Here is a 19,840-nt window from a genome sequence, read left to right as displayed (position 1 = left end):
AGTAATACATTTATTCTGCAGGTCCTAATTCCCTTTCCTCCGTTATCTGTTCCTATACTCCTCCTCCATCAGGTAAGTCACTCATATCTGTGCTCTTCTCCTCCACCACCAACTCCCGACTCCATTCCTTCCGCCTTCCTGTGCTGTATGCCTGATTTGGTCCATCATGTGCCCTCCCTGGTCCCATCCCAATCCTCGCTAAAAGCTCACCTATTTAAGGCTGCTTTGAATTCTTCACCCCTTCTTCCCTGTTTATATCCTGGTTGTACTGAAGCATTTCCATAATAAAATGAGGCAGTCTTAACTCTCTTATTTGCCCTGTTTGTCTGTCTTGAACAGATTGCAAGCTCTGTGAAGCAGAAATAGTTGTAGCAGTAGTACCTGTGCTGAGAACTGCAGCTTGACAGGGGCTCGGGAGGCTGTTACGGTGGCTTGGCTTCTTCTGGAATATGAATAAAAAAAGGTTTGGAAGAGTAAATCAGTGCCAGGTATTACGGTTCACCACAGTGCCTTGAAGCAGCAACACCCAAGAGCAGAGGTCTGCGTCAATTCCTGTGCATCAGGCCTATGTCTCTTTTCGAGGAGAGTGTGGCATAGCGGAGAGGAGGACGTGGGAGGGTGCCACCACCCCAGGCACCTCCTACTCTCGCCATGCCATCTTATTTAGGCACTAATATTTATGCCTGGTCTTTGGCTGCCATAAATGTTAATGTCTAAATGTAATGTGTTCTATATATTATGTTATGTTAATCAGTTTTTTTTTTACCTATTCAGTTCAAGGTCAGATTACATTACAAGAGGTTGGGTCAGTTACCCAGGAAATCACAATGGACAGTTTGACAAGGACATTCAATAGGAGTTGCTAGTACAGGTAGATCAATACAGTTATTTGGATTCAGTAAACAGCACCCATATTTGGGTGCTGGAAAAAAAACTGGCACTCCGGCCCGGTTTCTATAAAAAGCATCTACTGTTAGGCACCTAAATGGTGCACCTAGCCGAGACACCCAACTTAAATTTTTTTAATTGGTCCAATCAGCACTATTAATTGAACAGCGCAATTAAAAATAAATTTAAATCTTTTTTTTTTTTTGGGGGGGGGGATCTTTTCTACAGTGGCCCAAGGGACACAAGAGTATGGGCCTTTGGAATCTTTGAGACCTTCTGGTTGCTTTTTGTATATTTCTCTGGAAGGGGACCGGTGATGTTTGCATTGGGGGATTTTGGGGGGCGGGGGGGATGGTGGGGAGTTGGGTTTCCTACTTTTGTTGTTTCTGAAACTGTGTATTGTTAGAGGCTGCTTTCCTTGATCCTATTGTATTTCTTGTTATTTGTTATTTCTGCGTTCGTAATAAAAAAAAAGATTTGAACATAAAAATCAATTTAAAGATGGCATCAGGGTATGGACGCACAAGCGGAACTCTCCCTAAAGTGAGCTAGCACGATGCCGTTACCTACTTTCGTCGCTTTTGACAATGGAGAAGTATGCGACACTGAAGCGTCTTGTACAGATTACTATTTGGGGAGCAATTCCGCGTAGCACAAAGGACGTACAACCAGAAGAGATGCCTGATCAAGCGACAGATCTTAGTGTGGATTAGGTCGCGTTGAGCCCTGTTCTAAGGTAGACCCCTCCCCAGCCCGGAAATGTAAGCCCTACAGGAAAGGCGGCAAACTTGCCTTCCTAGGAGGAGATAGCAGCGCTTAGGCCCTGGAGGAGTGGCTGAGGGGCTCTCTTTGGAGCTTTACCCAGCTGAGGCCTTTACACTGGCATCCTGTATGGAGGTAAAATAAGGAAATGCTTCCGGGAATGAGACTCTGCAGTTTGGTGAGATGATGAAGCCTGCCATAGTAAATATGGAAGCTCTGTGGAAGGCTATTGAAGTTATGAACTCCAACCTAAAAAAGCTGTATCAGTTCTGAGAAGTGACTGTGATAATATCAACTCCATGGGGAATACCCAAGGTGAATCTTAAGAAACACAGTAAGAGTATTAAAAATCAAAACAACAAAATCAATTTAAAGAGTAAGAATTGGATATTATTAAAAAGGTGGAATATAAGGAGAATTATCAAAAGAAAAATAATTTGAGAATGTTGAATTTTCCTAGATCAACACAAAAACAAAATCCAACGAAAACTGCAGTACTGCCAGCCAAAGCAAAAACAAAAAACAAACCTCAGGCAACTATGTACGAGATGCAGGCATTGTTTATTATACCAAATATTTCATTTATGCAGTTAAAAATACCACCTCTTATGCAGTTAAAAATACCACCTTATAAGAAACCAAAGGACCTGACACGGTCCGTGTTTCAGAAAACACTCCTTCCTCAGAGGTCTTAATAAAAATAAATATGAAAGCTAAGGAGATATGTATAATACATAAATCATGTGAAATGGTGTGCAAAATTAAGATAAAAATTCATGTGAACAAATATATTAGATCGTGAACAGTGAAAAGAAAATTTTAATATTTCATGCATTAAAAAAAATTTTCAATAAGTAATACCAGAAATGTTGATGAATGTGAACGTGAAACTGAGACTTGTAAGAGGTACAAACATGTGCTTAAATGTGATGTGACAAAAATATCTTGAGAAAGTGACTGGAAAAAATGCATGTACATATGCTAAACTTAAAAACAAAGAGACCAAAAAAGAGTGAGTGAAAACAAAACTAAAGAAAACTATGAAAACAGATCCTAAAGGACTACCAATAAATAAGTAAAAGGATGAAAGGGGAAAGATAATGACCTACCATGGTTGCTAAGGTATAAAATAAGCTGCATAAAAGGTATAAAAACTAAAAGAAAAGAACCGAATTAATAAAATACAAGTCATAACTTTAATGTTTGTAAAAGGTTAAAAAATAATAAGAAAAGGTTAAAACATATTGTTTAATAAAAAGGGGTTAGTTAAAAAAGTTTATGTATTATACATATCCCCTTAGCTTTCATATTTATTTTTATTAGGACCTCTGAGGAAGGAGTACTTTCCAAAACACGGACCATGTCAGTTCCTTTGGTTTGTTATAAGGTGGTATTTTTAACTGCATAAATGAAATATTTGCTATAATAAACATTGCCTGCATCTTGTACATAGTTGCCTGCAGTTTGTTTTTGAATTTTCCTAGATCTCCAATTGTGTTCAAAACGAATGCAAGGAAGTTTTTTTTCACCCAAAGGGTCGTGGACACTTGGAATGCGCTACCGGAGGACGTGATTGGGCAGAGTACGGTACAAGGATTCAAACAGAGACTGGACGGATTCCTGAGGGATAAAGGGATCGTGGGATACTGAGAAAGCTAACCAGAAAATAAGTATAGAAACCCGACCAGGTCGTGCATGTGCAAGACCGGAGGGCTAGGACTTTGATGGGAAGATAGCACTCAATGGGAAACCAGGGTGGCATGGGGGCCCCTTCTGGTGATTTGGACAGGTCGTGACCTGTTTGGGCCACCGCGGGAGCGGACTGCTGGGCAGGATGGACCTATGGTCTGACCCGGCGGAGGCACTGCTTATGTTCTTATGTTCTTATGTGTCAGCTGTTGAGAGGGTGCAAAGATACAGTATACATAAGGTTCTATTGATTCCAGAGAGTTTACTACCAATTTTGAGAGCTCAATACCTCACTGTTAAAATACACCATGAAGCTCCACTCCAACTGGCAATATTGGAGTTGGTGATGGTGAGATGGATTTGACTAATTTTGGGAAAACTTTCTGGAAGCAATTGTTGAAAGAACAACCCTTATTGTGACATTTCCTCTGATAGAAATTTAATTCTTAGAACTTATTTCAGACATATAAATGAGCAATTTCTTGATTCATCAATATGGTCGCCATACATGGAGAAGGACATGGTACTACTTGAAAGGGTCCAGAGAAGATCGACTAAGATGGTTAAGGGGCTGGAGGAGTTGCCGTACAGCGAAAGATTAGAGAAACTGGGCCTCTTCTCCCTTGAACAGAGGAGGTTGAGAGGGGACATGATCGAAACATTCAAGGTACTGAAGGGGATAGACTTAGTAGATAAGGACAGGTTGTTCACCCTCACCAAGGTAAGGAGAATGAGAGGGCACTCTTTAAAATTGAAAGGGGGGTAGATTCCGTACGAACATAAGGAATTTCTTCTTCACCCAGAGAGTGGTAGAAAACTGGAACACTCTTCCAGAGTCTGTCATAGGGGAAAACACCCTCCAGGGATTCAAGACAAAGTTAGACAAGTTCCTGCTGAACCAGAACGTACGCAGGTAGGGCTAGTCTCAGTTAGGGTGCTGGTCTTTGACCAGAGGGCTGCTGCTTGAGCGGACTGCTAGGCATGATGGATCACTGGTCTGACCCAGCAGCAGCAATTCTTATGTTCTTATGCTCTTAATATAATCACAAGTGACACAATGAATAAGGAAGGAGTTCTTGACACAATGAAGAAAGAAGGAGTTCTTGGCTTATCAGCCTAGAGTTCTTGCTCTTGGTGCCACTTTTTATTTTGCAATGTCCTGCAAAATGTTGTAGGCACTTGCTAAACGTAAGGAAGTTCTTTTTCACCCAGAGAGTGGTGGTGGTCTGGAACGCTCTCCTGGAGGCTATTATAGGGGATTCAAGACAAGGTTGGATAAGTTCCTACTGGAACAGAACATACGCAAGTAAGGCTAGACTCAAATAGGGCACTGGTCTTTGACCTAAGGGCCGACGTGTGAGCAGACGGCTGGGTACGATGGACCACTGGTCTGATCCAGCAGCGGCAATTCTTACGTTCTTATGTGCTACATTTGGTGGTAAAAATTTTCTTTTTTTTGAACCTAAGCAATTTTTGGCCTTTTGTTGCTAAAGAAGGTGGTGGAGTAATAATTGGATCAATAGTTTCTCCAACAGATTAACATGAATGAGCCGCTGGTTTATTACCTTCTATGCCAAACCCTTTCAAGATAATGAATAGTTTCTTTGATTTTTTTTTTTTTTTCTTATTTTTGGTCTCTAATGATTGTGGACTAAAATAACGAGAATTTTTTTTCTCTATTGGTGGGGGTTTCTTTTCACCATATATAATTTTCCTACTTTTTATGAATCTGTATTCAAGTATTCGATATGCTTTGTCTCTTAATGTGAAAATTCATAAATAAATTAAAAAAATTTTTTTTAATTTGGGGGCTAGACTTCTAACTCAGTAGACAACATATAGGTGAAAAGTATGTGTGGTTAGGGACGGAGTTTAGGCGTGGATTGCCTTAGGCAAGGATGTTAGGCATTGGTAAATTAGGCCAAGACAACAATTGCCCGACATACCGATGCCTAACATTATGACGCTTACTGGTGCCCGAGTTAGGTGCCATTAGGTGCGATTTTACAGACCACCTAGCGGTTAAATGACAACCGCACCTAGACGCTAGGCACCGTTTATAGAATCATGGCCTCAGCGCTCCAGCCTGAGCACCCTTTAGTGGACCGGATGTAATGCTGATTCCAACGTTCAAATTTAGGCACTAGGACTTATGCCTGGCACCCAGTTTCGGCACGTATCCCCAGTATTCTTTAACACTGCATGCCAATTTGGGAAATGGTCCTGATTTGCCCATGCCCCTCCCATGGCCATGCCCCCCCTCTGGATGGAACACTATGCCATTTGTGCGCGCAGTTTATAGTATAGTGCAAACACAACTGCCACAAATCAGTAATTGATTGTTAGTGCCCGTTAATTTGCTCGTTACCTAATCTAATCCTTAGGTTTGTATACCGCATCTTCTCCACATTTGCGGAGCTCGGCACGGTTTACAGGAGATGTAGTAGGAAGGAACTACAATAAAGGGTTAGAGGTCGAAGAATGAAGAATGTTTAGAGGACTAGGGAAGCCAGATATGAAGAGATTTTGAGGACTTGGGATACCAAAGTTGGAGAGAGGCTAACATTTTTGAGAAAAGCCAGGTTTTCAGAAGTTTGCAGAAAGCTTGGAGAGAGCTCAAGTTCCGAAGAGGGGAGGTAAGGTTGTTCCAGAGCTCAGTGATTTTGAAGGGGAGGGAGGTCCCTAGCTTTCCTGAATGGGAAATGCCTTTTAGCGAGGGGAAGGAAAGTTTTTAATTTGTGGAGGATCTGGTGGTATTAGGGTTTGAAGAATTCCAAGTAAGAGGGATAAAGGGAGGGAGGATACCGTGTAGGATCTTGAAAGTTAGACAGGCACATTTAAAGTGGACCCTGGCGGTTATCGGAAGCCAGGGAAGTTTGGACAGGAGTGGAGAGACATGGTCAAATTTACTTTTAGCAAAGATGAGCTTGGCTGCGGCATTCTGAATCCGCTGAAGTCTATGAAGGTTTTTCTTAGTTAGGCTTAAGTAGATAGAGCTGCACTAGTCTAATCTGGAAAGGATGATGGATTGGACGAGGAGGGTAAAATGGTTTTGATGAAAGCAGAATCTAACCTTCCTCAGCATATGAAGGCTGAAAAAGCATTTTTTTTTACTAAGGATTGGAGGTGGTCGTTGAAGGACAAAGTGGAATCAATGATGACGCCCAGAATGTTGCTCGAAAACTCAAGCTGCAGAGTTGAGCCAGAGGGTAGTGGGACGGAGGTGGGTAGTTGGTCTAGTTTTGGGCCGAGCCAGAGAAATCTTGTTTTGGACTCGTTCAATTTCATTTGCACAGTGTGGGCCCAGGATTGTAAGTTCAGTATATAAGAGGATATGTTTTTAGACAGGTTGGTGAGGTTAGAATCGGTCTCGAGGAGGACAAGGATGTCATCAGCATAAGTGTAAATTGTTTCAAGGGGGGGATAGATGGAGGAGTTTGAGGGAGGACATACAGATGTTGAAAAGGATAGGAGAAAGGGGAGAGCCTTGCGGGACTCCACAATTAAGTTGTGGGTGCATCTTAGATCACACCCAAATTTGGGCACATATATAGAATCCAGGGAAAGCTTAAATGTTGGCTCCGTGTATGCACCTCCCCTGTGAATATTCACTTAACAATTACACACTAAGCACAGTTACTTACCGTGACAGGTGTTATCCAGGGACAGCAGGCAGATATTCTTAACTGATGGGTGACGGTACTGACGGAGCCCCGGTACGGACAATTTTAGAGTGATTGCACTCTAAGAACTTAGAAAGTTCTAGCTAGGCCACACTGCGCATAAGCGAGTGCCTTCCCGCCCGACGGAGGCGCGCGGTCCCCAGTTAAGATAAGCCAGCTAAGAAGCCAACCTGGGGAGGTGGGTAGTATGTAAGAATATCTGTCTGCTGTCCCTGGATAACACCTGTTACGGTAAGTAACTGTGCTTTATCCCAGGACAAGCAGGCAGCATATTCTTAAATGATGGGTGACCTCCAAGCTAACAAAAAGAGGGATGGAGGGAAGGTTGGCCATTAGGAAAATAAATTTTGTAAAACAGATTGGCCGAAGTGTCCATCCCGTCTGGAAAATTCATCCAGACAATAATGAGATGTGAAAGTATGAACTGAGGACCAAGTAGCAGCCTTGCAGATTTCCTCAATAGGAGTGGATCAGAGGAAAGCTACAGACGCTGCCATAGCTCTAACCTTATGGGCCGTGACAGAACCTTGACAGTGACAGTGTCAGTCCGGACTGAGTATAACAGAATGAAATGCAAGCAGCAAGCCAATTGGATATTGTGCGTTTAGAAACAGGATGAGCTTATTAGGGTCAAAAGACAGAAAAAGACAGAAAAAGTTGGGGAGATGATCTGTGAGGCTTAGTGCGTTCTAAATAGTAAGCCAAAGCACGCTTACCGTCCAAAGTATGTAAAGCCTGTTCCCCTGGATGGGAATGAGGTTTCGGGAAGAAAACAGGTAAGACAATGGACTGGTTAAGGTGAAAGTCAGACACAACCTTAGGAAGAAACTTTGGATGTGTACGCAGAACCACCTTATCATGGTGAAAAACTGTGAAAGGTGGATCTGCAACTAGTGCATGCAACTCACTGACCCTCCTGGCAGAGGTGAGAGCAATAAGGAAGACCACTTTTCAAGTGAGAAATTTGAACCTTTGGCCACAGCACATTTCAGAAGGAGGCTTCATTAAGGTGGAAAGAACCACATTCAGATCCCAGACTACAGGAGGGGGTTTGAGAGGTGGTTTCACATTGAAAAGGCCCCGCATGAATCTGGAAACCAAAGGATGAGCAGTAAGAGGTTTTCCGTGAACAGGCTCATGAAAAGCAGTAATGGCACTAAGGTGGACTCTGATAGAAGTAGACTTGAGTCTAGAGTTAGACAAAGAAAGGAGATAATCCAACACTAGTTCTACAGCTAGTGAAGCTGGATCATGATGATGTAGAAGGCACCAGGAAGAAAACCGGGTCCACTTCTGTTGATAGCATTGAAGAGTGGCCGGCTTCCTGGAAGCAGCAAGGATAGAACGGACGGGCTGAGAAAGGAGGGAATGAGTCGAGGTCAGCCCGAGAGATACCAAGCTGTCAGGTGCAGAGACTGGAGGTTGGGATGCAGGAGAGACTGCTGATGCTGAGTAAGCAGAGAAGGAAATAGAGGAAGAAGGATGGGCTCCCTGGAACTGAGTTGAAGTAGAAGGGAGAACCAATGCTGCCTGGGCCACCGTGGAGCGATGAGAATCATGTTGGCATGTTCTCTCCGGAGCTTGAACAGGGTCTGCAAAATGAGAGGCAGAGGAGGAAATGCATAAAGGAAAAGATTAGTCCAATCCAGGAGAAACGCATCTGCTGCCAGACGGTGAGGGGAGTAGAGTCTGGAGCAAAATTGGGCCAGTTGGTGATTGTGAGGAGCTGCGAAAGGGTCCACCTGAGGAGTGCCCCATTGAGAGAAAACAGACTGGAGGGTCATGGGATCGAGAGTCCATTCGTGAGGTTGGAGAATTCTGCCGAGGTTGTCTGCTAAGGAATTCTGCTCTCCCTGAATGTAGACAGCTTTCAGGAATAAGTGGCGAGCTGTCGCCCAAGACCAAATCTTTTGGGCCTCCTGACACAACAGACGAGAGCCCGTCCCACCCTGTTTGTTGATGTAATACATTGCAACTTGATTGTATGTGCAAAGCAGTAGTACTTGAGGAAAGAGGAGATGCTGAAAAGCCTTGAGGGCATAAAACATCGCTCTGAGCTCCAGGAAATTGATGTGATGTTTCTTTTCCTGGGCAGTCCAAAGACCCTGAGTCTGTAGATCGTTCAAGTGTGCTCCCCAGGCATATGGGGATGCATCTGTGGTGATGACGAGCTGATGAGGAGGCAGATGGAACAGAAAACCTCTGGAGAGATTTGAAGATGTCAACCACCATTGCAGAGACTGTCGAAGAGACGATGTCACAGATATATTGTTGCGAACAAGGATCCGTTGCTTGGGACCACTGGGTAGCTAGAGTCCATTGAGGAGTGCGCAGGTGAAGACGTGCGAAGGGGGTGACATGCACTGTTGATGCCATGTGCCCCAAGAGTACCATCATTTGCTTGGCCGAGATGGAAAACTGTGGAAGCACCTGCTGACAGAGATGAAGGATGGTCTGAAGGCAGTTGGATGGAAGAAACGCCCTCATGAGAACAGTGTCCAGTATTGCGCCAATGAATTGAAGTCGCTGGGTTGGAATGAAGTGCGACTTGGGAAGGTTGATCTCGAAGCCCAGAAGTTGAAGAAATCGGATGGTCTGGTTGGTGGCAAGAAGTACTGCCTGAAGGGAAGGAGCCTTGATCAGCCAATCGTCCAGGTAGGGGAAGACTTGAAAATTGTGAGAGCGGAGAAAGGTGGCTACCACAATAAGACATTTTGTGAATACCCTGGGAGAGGAGGCCAGACCGAAGGGTAACACCTTGTACTAGTAATGAGAATGATTGATGAGAAAGCGCAGATACTGTCTGGACATCATATGGACAGGGATATGTGTGTAGGCTTCCTTGAGATCGATGGAGCATAGCCAGTCGCCCTGAGTGAGAAGAGGGTAGAGTGTGGCAAGAGAGAGCATTTTGAACTTCTCTTTGACCAGACATTTGTTGAGATCCCTGAGATCTAATATGGGTCTGAGGTCTCCGGTATTTTTTGGGACTAGAAAGTACCGGGAGTAAAATCCTTGACCTCGTTGATCTGGAGGAACTTCTTAGATGTCATTGAGTAGAAGGAGGGACTGAACTTCTTGACCGAGGAGGGACTGAGACCTGTTAGAAGCAGACTCCTTTGGAGGACTTGATGGAGGAAGAGCCTGAAAATTTAGGGAGTAACCATGAGTGATGATGGATAGAACCCATTGATCTGTTGTAATTATCTCCCAACGGCTCAGAAAAAATTGTAGACTTCCTCCTATGGGTTGTAGTAGAGGAGAGGAAGAGGGGAGACTGGCTATGCCCTGGAGAAGGAAGTCAAAAGGGCTGAGTAGGTTTAGGCTGAGCAACAGGTTTCGCAGGTTGTTGTTGTTGGCGAGCCTGTTGGTGCTGTTGCTGGCATTGTTTCCGAGGCTGAGGAGGATGAGGTTGAAGAGGTCGAGCTGAGAAACGATGCTGATAGGATGATTGTTGCCTAAAAGGACGAGCAGGTGGGGGTTTCTTTTTGGTTTTCAACAAGGTATCCCATCTAGTCTCGTGAGCCGAAAGTTTCTGGGTGGTGGTATCCAAAGATTCGCCAAAGAGCTCATCACCCAAGCAGGGAGCGTTGGCCAGACGGTCCTGGTGGTTATCGTCAAGTTCTGAAACGAGGAGCCAGGCCAAACGTCTCATAGCTACAGATATTGCTGTAGCTCGAGACGTGAGCTCAAATGTGTCGTAGATGGTGCGAACCATAAACTTCCGAAGCTGGAACAGACTGGAAGTACATTGTTGAAAAGCAGGAAGCTTGCGTTCCGGGAGGTACTTCTGGAAAGCGGTTAACTGCTTAATGAGATGTTTCAGGTAGAAGGAAAAATGGAATGCATAATTCCCTGAACGATTGGCCAACATCGCATTCTGATAAAGACGTTTGCCAAATTTATCCATGGCTTTACCCTCTCTGCCAGGAGGGACAGAAGCATACACACTAGAGCCTGCAGTCTTCTTCAGGGTTGACTCCACAAGTAAAGACTCATGTGGGAGTTGAGGCTTGTCAAACCCTAGAATGGGGATAACCTTATAAAGAGACTCCAGCTTTCTAGGAGCCCCTGGAATAGTGAGAGGAGTCTCAAGATTCTTTTAGAAGGTATCCCGTAAGATGTCATGTAATGGTAGTTTGAGAAATTCCTTCGGAGGTTGGTCAAAGTCCAAAGCATCAAGGAATGCTTTGGACTTCTTGGAGTCAGACTCCAAAGGGATGGAAAGGGTGTCTTGACATCTCTTTAAGAAATTTAGTGAAGGAAGTGTGCTCTGGCTTACTATCGGGTTCCTGCACAGATGGGTCAGCCTCATCCGATGAAAGATCATCATCGGTACCAAGAGGCTCATCGGAATCATCCCATAAATCAGGGTCACGCACTGAAGGGAATCGTCCCTGTGAAAGAGGAGTAGAGGCCTCTACGTGTCAGGTTTTGCGTACCGATTTGCCGGAGTGCATCGATACCGTACCAGGTGAAGAGGTACAGAGGTTTGGATCAGAGAGCGGTACCGGCTCAGAGGCCGAGTGAACCGCCCGACGCAGAGATTTCGGTTCTGCCAAGAGAATAGGCATGGATACCGAAGAGGCAGAATGCAGCGGTGCCGATAAAAGTCGGTGCCGACAAAATAGGCTGGGCAACGATCGGCACCGAAGGCTCAGCAGGTACTGACACTGGAAGGCTCGGAGTCAGAAGAGCCGGGAGAAGTTGTTGTAACTGCTCCTTAAGCTGGACCTGGAGAATGGACGCTATATGGTCATCCAGTGATGGTCCCGAAGGCACCGGTACCGCTTTTCTCTTTTTTGGTACCTGCAGTGCCGCTCGACGCTCAGGTGAAGTAGATGCCGATGAAGAGGCAGTGACTTCAATAGGAGCGGAGTGTTTACGGGGCCGGCGCACAGTCTGCAGGACTTGGCTCACTGCTTGTTTGACTGGCGGGCCGAGGACTGTAGGGGATGGCTTCTTAGCCGGCTTACCCATGGAGTGCGACACCGAAGACACATCCTGCGGTGTCGAAAGGGCCGGCGGCGATTTGGATGATGCCACCGATGCCGGGGTCAACACCGGAGGACTCTCCTTGGTGGTACCGAAAAGAAGCTGTTGTTGAATCTGGCAATTCTTCAAAGTTCTCTTTTGAAGAGAAGCGCAATGGGTGCAAGTAGAAGCCCTATGCTCTGGACCGAGGCACTGAAGACACCAATTGTACGGGTCAGACAGAGATATAGGGCGTGCACACTGCTGACACTTCTTAAAGCCCAGTAAAGGGGGCATGAAGGGAAAAACGGCAGTAGCAAAATCGAAGGTCGAGGATTTGATGATGCCAACAGGTCCCGCCAGGGCCGACTGAAAAAGAAAGACAAAAAAATATTAATTAAATTTTTTTTTTAATTGAAAATTAAGAAAAAGAAGAAGTGAAAAAATTCACGTCAAAATCCGTGAGCGGGAAGGCGAAAAGAGAACTTTCCAACAGCCGTTGGAAAAAATGCGTCTTCTTAGCTCCGCGGAAACTAAGAAACTGGGGACCACGCGCCTCCGTCGGGCGGGAAGGCACTCGCGCATGCGCGGTGCGGCCTAGCTAGAACTTTCTAAGTTCTTAGAGTGCAATTACTCTAAAATTGTCCGTACCGGGGCTCCGTCGGTACCGTCACCCATCAGTTAAGAATATTCTGCCTGCTGGTGCTGGGATAAAGATAGTTAGCACCTATAGAACCGTTCTTAGATGTGCACTTACCTGCATGAACACCAGATAAGTGCACAAGAGGCGTTTAAATTTAGAATACGGAACGGAGATATTTCTCTTCCTGTCCCACACTCACCCTCCAGGTCTGAGCCTCCTCCAGTGCTGCCAAGAGTGCCTCGTTTGGGTTGTCAATCACTCGGCCTGTGCACCCTGAGAAATCCATAGCTACCAGGGTGTTATCAGACACACTCCGCTGCAGGAAACAAGAGACAGAAATGAGTAGAGCACAGACCACAGAAGGTGTGAGAGAGAATAGAGTTTAGGAGGTTTGGGCGGTCAGGATGGCCTGGTGGAGGGAAAGGCCTTCACTAACACTCACCAGCGATGGTGAACTGATCCAGGCATTCTGACTGCGTCGAGACACTTCATAATTTCTATAGAGTTGAATGCCATACTACACAGGAACACAAACACAAGGAAAGCTTCACAACCTATCCCAAACTGCTGGTCATTAACAGAATCCACTCTAGTCCCGTGGAAAGAGTAGGATTAGGCTCTTTCCACTAGAAGGGATTTATTTTGTTTAAATCTCAGCCCACAATGCACCCTTTATGCACATGCCAGCTCTTTCAGAGAACATCTGAGGGTGCACTGAGGTAGCAGCCCCAGGTAGTGGCATAGTAAGGTGGGGGGAGGGGACAGCACTGCCCCAGGCACCGTCTCGGTGGGGGCGCTGGCATATCTCCACCCCCCCCACGCTGCGCTTGTGTATTCCCTTCCCCGCCATTAAAATCTTTACCAGCACGAGTAACTACTCTAGCCTGCTGATTGTACAGGCCTGGCTCCCTCTGAAATCACTTCCAGGTCATGGGGCCAAGAAGTGACATCAGAAGGAAAGGCAACGCCAGTGCGAGCAGGAAACCAGAAAAGTTGCTTGCGCTGATGAAGATTTAAAGAGTTATGGGGAGTTGGAAGGGAGGATGTAAGCATGGTATGGGGGCACAGAAGGAACAGGGTAGGGCGGTGGTCAGGAGGGTGTGAGTGGGCTTGGTGTGAAAGGAGCAGAGGGGGGGGCAGAGAAGAGGGTGCCTCCTACCCTCGCTACACCACTGGCCCCAGACCATAAATTATTCCAAGGAATACCTATGATCTTGGACCCCTCAGAGGCCAACGACTGGAGCTTAATCACCGTGTGTTGTTGGTGTCTTATCTGGATTTAAACTAGATGTCAAGAATCCAGTGAGTGAAAGAAAAAGGAAGTGTTCATGCAGGGACCACCACCAAAGGAAGCTTAGGTAACACTTGCTGAGAGTGAGGCAGGAGTCAAGGACGCACTGACCTTGAATAAGCGGAAAGCTGAAATCCAGCAAAGGCGACTCTGTTCATCCTCTGTACAGAACACTTTCAGGCCTTTCGTGCCGTTCCTTGCCTTATAAGGCTACAGGTGCAGAAGTCAAACACAACACTTTTATTAAGCTTATACACTCTTTGGGGCAAGACACCCCCCTCCCCGAAGACAAAGTGATGTATCAAATGCCGAGACAGAACATAGAGTTGGATATCAATCATAGGAAACAGTAATATGGTAATGGAGCGTTTTTAATTGATGTGAAAATAAAGGAACCTAATATAGCCATGTTTTGGCTAATGCCTGCATTAGGAGTAAACATTAATATCCAATGCAGGAGAGAGTGTGACTAAACTGCATGATTGTTACAGTAGGTTTTGCTGGTATTTCTTCTTTTTTCTATGACCACTGGAAATGTGGATATCAATGTCTTGCTGCATCTGAGTAAGTGGAACCAAAGTTTCAGCCATTGTGGCTGAAACATCAGTTCCACTGTGATGCGGCCAGAACTACAACAATCATGACACCAGCTGCGGAAGCTTAAGAGAACATAACGTGAGTTGTCTTTGTCTTTGAAGGGATGATGCACATTCCATAATTGACAGCGAGAAGTGCATTTCTTTTTTTTCCCCCCGAGACCATTGGAAATTTGGATATTAATGTTTGCTCCTGATGTAGACGTTAGCTGAAACGTAGTGGCCGTGTCTGGCTCTTTTTACATCAAACGAAAATGCTCCACTCAAAGAGATCGTTACCATATTGCTGTTTGTTGTGATTGATAAGAAATTCTATTTTCTGTCTGCAATTTGTGGGTTGGATATTACCTCTAAGCTCATCAGATTCTGAGAATCTTCCTCCCTTTGAGCTATGCACACATACTCCTCTGGGCTCATGGCATTTCCAGATAAGAATATACAGTACAGTGCAGTCTGGGATTAGGTTCCTAGAAAACCCAGTGAATACCAAAATTGCGAATATGGAACCATTTATCCAATATAACATACATAGTAACATAGTAGATGACGGCAGATAAAGACCCGAATGGTCCATCCAGTCTGCCCAACCTGATTCAATTTAAATTATTATTTTTTTTTTTCTTCTTAGCTATTTCTGGGCGAGAATCCAAAGCTTTACCCGGTGCTGTGCTTGGGTTTCAACTGCCGAAATCTCTGTTAAGACTTACTCCAGCCCATCTACACCCTCCCAGCCATTGAAGCCCTCCCCTGCCCATCCTCCTCCAAACGGCCATGCACAGACACAGACCGTACAAGTCTGCCCAGTAACTGGCCTAGTTCAATCTTTAATATTATTTTCTGATTCTAAATCTTCTGTGTTCATCCCACGCTTCTTTGAACTCAGTCACAGTTTTACTCTCCACCACCTCTCTTGGGAGCGCATTCCAGGCATCCAACACCCTCTCCGTAAAGTAGAATTTCCTAACATTGCCCCTGAATCTACCACCCCTCAACCTCAAATTATGTCCTCTGGTTTTACCATTTTCCTTTCTCTGGAAAAGATTTTGTTCTACGTTAATACCCTTTAAGTATTTGAACGTCTGAATCATATCTCCCCTGTCTCTCCTTTCCTCTAGGGCAGGGGTGCCCACACTTTTTGGGCTTGCGAGCTACTTTTTAAATGACCAAGTCACAATGATCTACCAACAATAAAATTTTAAAAAAACACAACGCACACTGTACGCATAGAAAATGTTAATCATCATTCCTATTCCAGGGTTTTCAAAGAGGTCAAAGCAGATGACTCTATGCACTATCACTTCAGTAACAACCATACAAAAATAGACAAATATACTCCCTCCCTTTTTACTAAACCACGTTAGCAGTTTTTAGTGCAGGGAGCTGCGCTGAATGCCCAGCGCTGCTCTCGACACTCCTAGGCTCCCTGCGCTAAAAACCTCTATTGCGGTTTAGTAAAAGGGGACCTTAGTGTAAAATATAGACAGCAGATATAAATTCAGACACATTGTGATCACTAAATTTAAAATAAAATCATTTTTCCTACCTTGTCTGGTGATTTCATGAGTCTCTGGTTGCACTTTCTTCTTCTGACTATGCATACAATCTTTCTTCCCTTCTTTTAGCCTGTATGCTTCCTCTCCTCCAGACCTTATTCCTTCCCCCAACTTTTCCTTCCTCTTCCCTGCCCTTTCTTTCTCTCTGCCTCCCTTTCATTTTTTTTCTGTTTCTCTTCTTTCCTTCTGTCCCCCTGCCTGCCATTTTTCTTTCTTTCTCCCTGCCCTCCCCCAAGTCACTGCCACTGCCATTACCATCGGGGACCAGGACCCAAACGCCACCAATAACAGGCCCCAAGCTCTCCCTGCTTCGGCCAACCAGCATTCCTCTCCCCGACGTCAATTCTGCCATCGGGAAGAGGAAGGCTGATCAGCCCAAGATCGCGATCGACCTATTAGGGGAAATGCTGCCGGGTCCTGCCTTCGCGGAAACAGAAAGTAGGCAGGACCCGGCAGGAAGAAGAACAAATGCTTGTCTCCCGCATTAGCCCATAGCGAACGCTTGCTTCAGGGCTCTCAACATGTGCGCGCCGGCTTCCCTTCTCCCCTCCCCCCCGGACATAACTTCCGGTTTCGGAGGGAAGAGAAGAGAAGCCGGCACGCACACTTTAGAGCCCGGAGCATAAGTTCGCTACGGGCTGAAATCTCCAAGCCGGTTTTTTGTTCAGCAGCGGCAGATGACAGCTGGGCGGATCGCCCAGCTAAAAGGCCCTAGGGAGAAAGAACACTGGAGAGGAAGGCTGATCGGCCCGTAGATCAGGACGGCAACACGAGTCTATCACAGAGCCCGGGATAGGCTCCGCGATCGACTCGCGTTGCCTTCCTGAGCTACTGGTCGATCGCGATCGACGCGTTGGGCACCCCTGCTCTAGGGTATCACACACCAATGGGTTTGGTTCCTGTGTGATCCTGTTTACTGTACACCTTTGCTACATCATTTTGTGTACTCTTCTTGTAGAGAACGGCTTGCTCATTATAGTCTGCATTTTATAAATGTATTTTATACTTGTACGCATCAGTTGGCGCGATTGTCAATCGATCGCAAGGCGCTTTGTATATGTTTCACATATATGTTTTACCATGCTTTGTTAACTATGGTTTTGCCATTGCTGTCAGACAATGTTTGCCATGCTATCTCCTACCATACTATGTCAGTGTGTGGCACAGGGGTTGGATTTGCAGCCTCGACACTCTGGGGTTGTGGGTTCTGACATGCACTGCTCCTTGTGACCCTGTGCAGGTTACTTGCTTCCTCAATGCACCAGATATATTAAATATTGTATATAACCGAATATAAGTTAATCTGAATATTAGTCGAGACCCCCATTTTCCCTACAGAAAGGAGGAAAAATGGTTGACTCGAATATAAAAGACGGGGGCTTAATATTCAAGTGCCCTGCCCTGCCAGGATCTGCACCCAGTGTCTCCTCCCTCACACGTTCCCGTGCCATGTTCCCTGCAAAGTTCTGCACCCAGCCCCCTTCCCTCCCTACCCTGCAAGGCTCTGCACTAAGCCCCCTTCCTTACCTGCCCTTACCTGCCGAGCTCTGAACCCAGCCCCCTCACTCCCTTCCAGGCTCTGCATCCTGTTCCACCTTCCTTCCCTGTACCCTGGTTAAGTTTAAGTTCTTTAAGTCACAGAATTACTTTGCTTCCAATAAGATGGGTTCAAGTTTTTTATTTTTCCTCAATTACAGCAGTCTCCAAAATTAAGAAAACAGTAAATATATGTATATACTATCCTCGATTGGATTGGTCTGCTTCCTATCTCCGAGAGAAGATGGTGCTCCCTTAGAGAAAAACTTCCTCCTCTAGCTGTGTGGTAGGCCAGGACAGGAGGGATTCATTCCATCTCCTGTCCCGGCCCATACTAACTATATTTTACCCCTCCCTTTCCCCATGTACCTTTTCCCTGGTGGTCTAGCAGTGTATCCCACGCTGAGCCCCTCCTGCCGATGTCAGCGGTCAGAAGCCAGCCATGCGCAGGAGTGAGCTGTTGGAGCTCTCGCCCTGCGCTGCTTACTGAAATGCTGCCGCCAGTTCTCGCAGCAGCCATTGAGAGAGCTGCGCAGGGCCAGGTGGGAGCTCCAAAAGCTCACTCCTGCACGTGCTGGCCCAGGTGTGCCGCTGGCTTCTGACCGCTGACATCGGCAGGATGGGCTGAGCGCGGGATACACCGCTGGACCACCAGGGAAAAGGTATGTGGGGGAGGGGTTAAAAATAGTTAGTATGGGCCAGAACGTTAGATGAGAGGGATCCCTTCTGCCCCGGCCTAATGCCAGGTCCTCAGCAAGTCCAGGAGGGTGTCGGGTGGTTACTGGGTGATGGCCTGAATATAGGATGGGACCCCCATTTTTGGGCCAAAAATATCATCTATTTTCGAGTATATACGGTGAGCCCGCCAGGACAGACAGGAAAAAAATACTTGAATAAATCATTCTGAGCTCCCCTGGAAGAATGGTATAGAACAGTGTTCTTCAACCGCCGGTCCATGGACTGGTGCCGGTCTGCAGAAATTTCCTGGCGGTCCACAGGGCCGGCATGTGCATTGGGCCCAACCTTCTACCGCCAGTCCGCAGTGCGATCAATGCGGCGGCAGTCATCTTCAGTCAGCTCCCTCTTCTCCACTGTCGCAGTACACAAAGCCAAGGGCAGCGGCCTACAGGTGTCATGCGCCTGAACCAGAAACCTACTCTCTGACGTTGCTACATCAGAGGGAAAGCTTCCAAATGAGGTGCGGGACACGCGAGGGGCCACTGCCCACGAGAATGCCTACAATTTCGCCAGCAGCATCATCCACACACTTGGGGACTATATGAAGGAGCTCCTAAAATGCACTCAGCCCCATGTGGGAACACTGGCAGGGTTATTACACAAAATTGAAAAAGTCAGTAAAGCAGCTGGGGAGCATGTGAAGACCGTAGCACTGGAGGTACAAAACTTTGCAGCTAGCTACATCAGGGGCCTGGAGGAGCACAGGGACAGGCTCCTGAAGCACTTGGAAGAGCTGAAATTCCAGAAAGAGACCGCACTGCACTTGCAAAAGTTGCAGCTGAAGCACTGTAGTAGTGAGGAAGAAGGAGCCGGCCCGAAGATAACACCAGGGGCGGAATAAATGGACATGGGGAGCAGGCCAGAAGGAAGGAGGGAAACAAGGTAGGAGGAATGATTTTATTTTTGAATTTAGTGATTGAATTGTGTCTGAATTTACATCTGCTGTCTGTATTTTGCACTTTTCAGGAAGAAATGCATTTGTTTCTTTTTCTCTGGGATTGTACTGCATGCAGAGTCTTGCATCTTAGGGTTTGTTTGTATATATTAATACTTTAGTTATTGGTCCCGTATTTGCATAAGGGTTATCTGTGTTCTGGTAGGAATGAATGTTGAGAAGCATAAAGTCTGCTTTGTCTAGTTTAATTTTGTGGTTAACCATTATGTGTTGTTAATAAAATTATACTGTGTGTATATATGAAAAATGAATGGAAAAAATAGTGTTACAATTAGTACTATTATGGGGGCGGGGTTTGGGGCAGAGATTGGGCAGACATGGGCAGGGTCTGGCCTACGGCTTAGCCCAGTGTTCAAGTGCCGGTCCACAAAATAATTCTTTTTATTTCCGCCAGTCCATAGGTGTAAAAAAGGTTGAAGAACACTGCTATAGAAAACTGAATAAATAAAGTGTTTTTGTCTTTGGTATTTTGGTGTAATAGTACTCATGCACAACTCTCTGAATACTTTCATCCTCATGGGAACACACTGTG

At 45.8% G+C, this 19,840-nt stretch overlaps 1 protein-coding gene across 6 annotated transcripts in view; it reads right to left on the bottom strand.

Moving 5' to 3' along the window:
- The window catches only part of GRB7 (growth factor receptor bound protein 7), a 160,980-nt gene that overhangs the window by 10,784 nt on the left and 130,356 nt on the right, over positions 1-19,840 (bottom strand). For all 6 annotated transcript variants that reach the window (XR_004536764.1, XM_033918022.1, XM_033918023.1 and 3 more), the window contains 4 exons: positions 14,042-14,140; positions 13,082-13,156; positions 12,839-12,955; positions 382-442 (listed from right to left, as the gene is read on the bottom strand). Coding sequence is in view for 5 of the 6 variants with exons in the window: in XM_033918022.1 (XP_033773913.1) it covers positions 382-442; positions 12,839-12,955; positions 13,082-13,156; positions 14,042-14,140 (352 nt within the window). In the remaining variant the exon portion in view is untranslated. The remainder of the gene's footprint in view (positions 1-381; positions 443-12,838; positions 12,956-13,081; positions 13,157-14,041; positions 14,141-19,840) is intronic.

Source organism: Geotrypetes seraphini, chromosome 13 (genome assembly GCF_902459505.1).
Source record: "Geotrypetes seraphini chromosome 13, aGeoSer1.1, whole genome shotgun sequence".
Classification (NCBI taxonomy): domain Eukaryota; kingdom Metazoa; phylum Chordata; class Amphibia; order Gymnophiona; family Dermophiidae; genus Geotrypetes; species Geotrypetes seraphini.
This window is presented reverse-complemented; position numbering and strand designations above follow the sequence as displayed.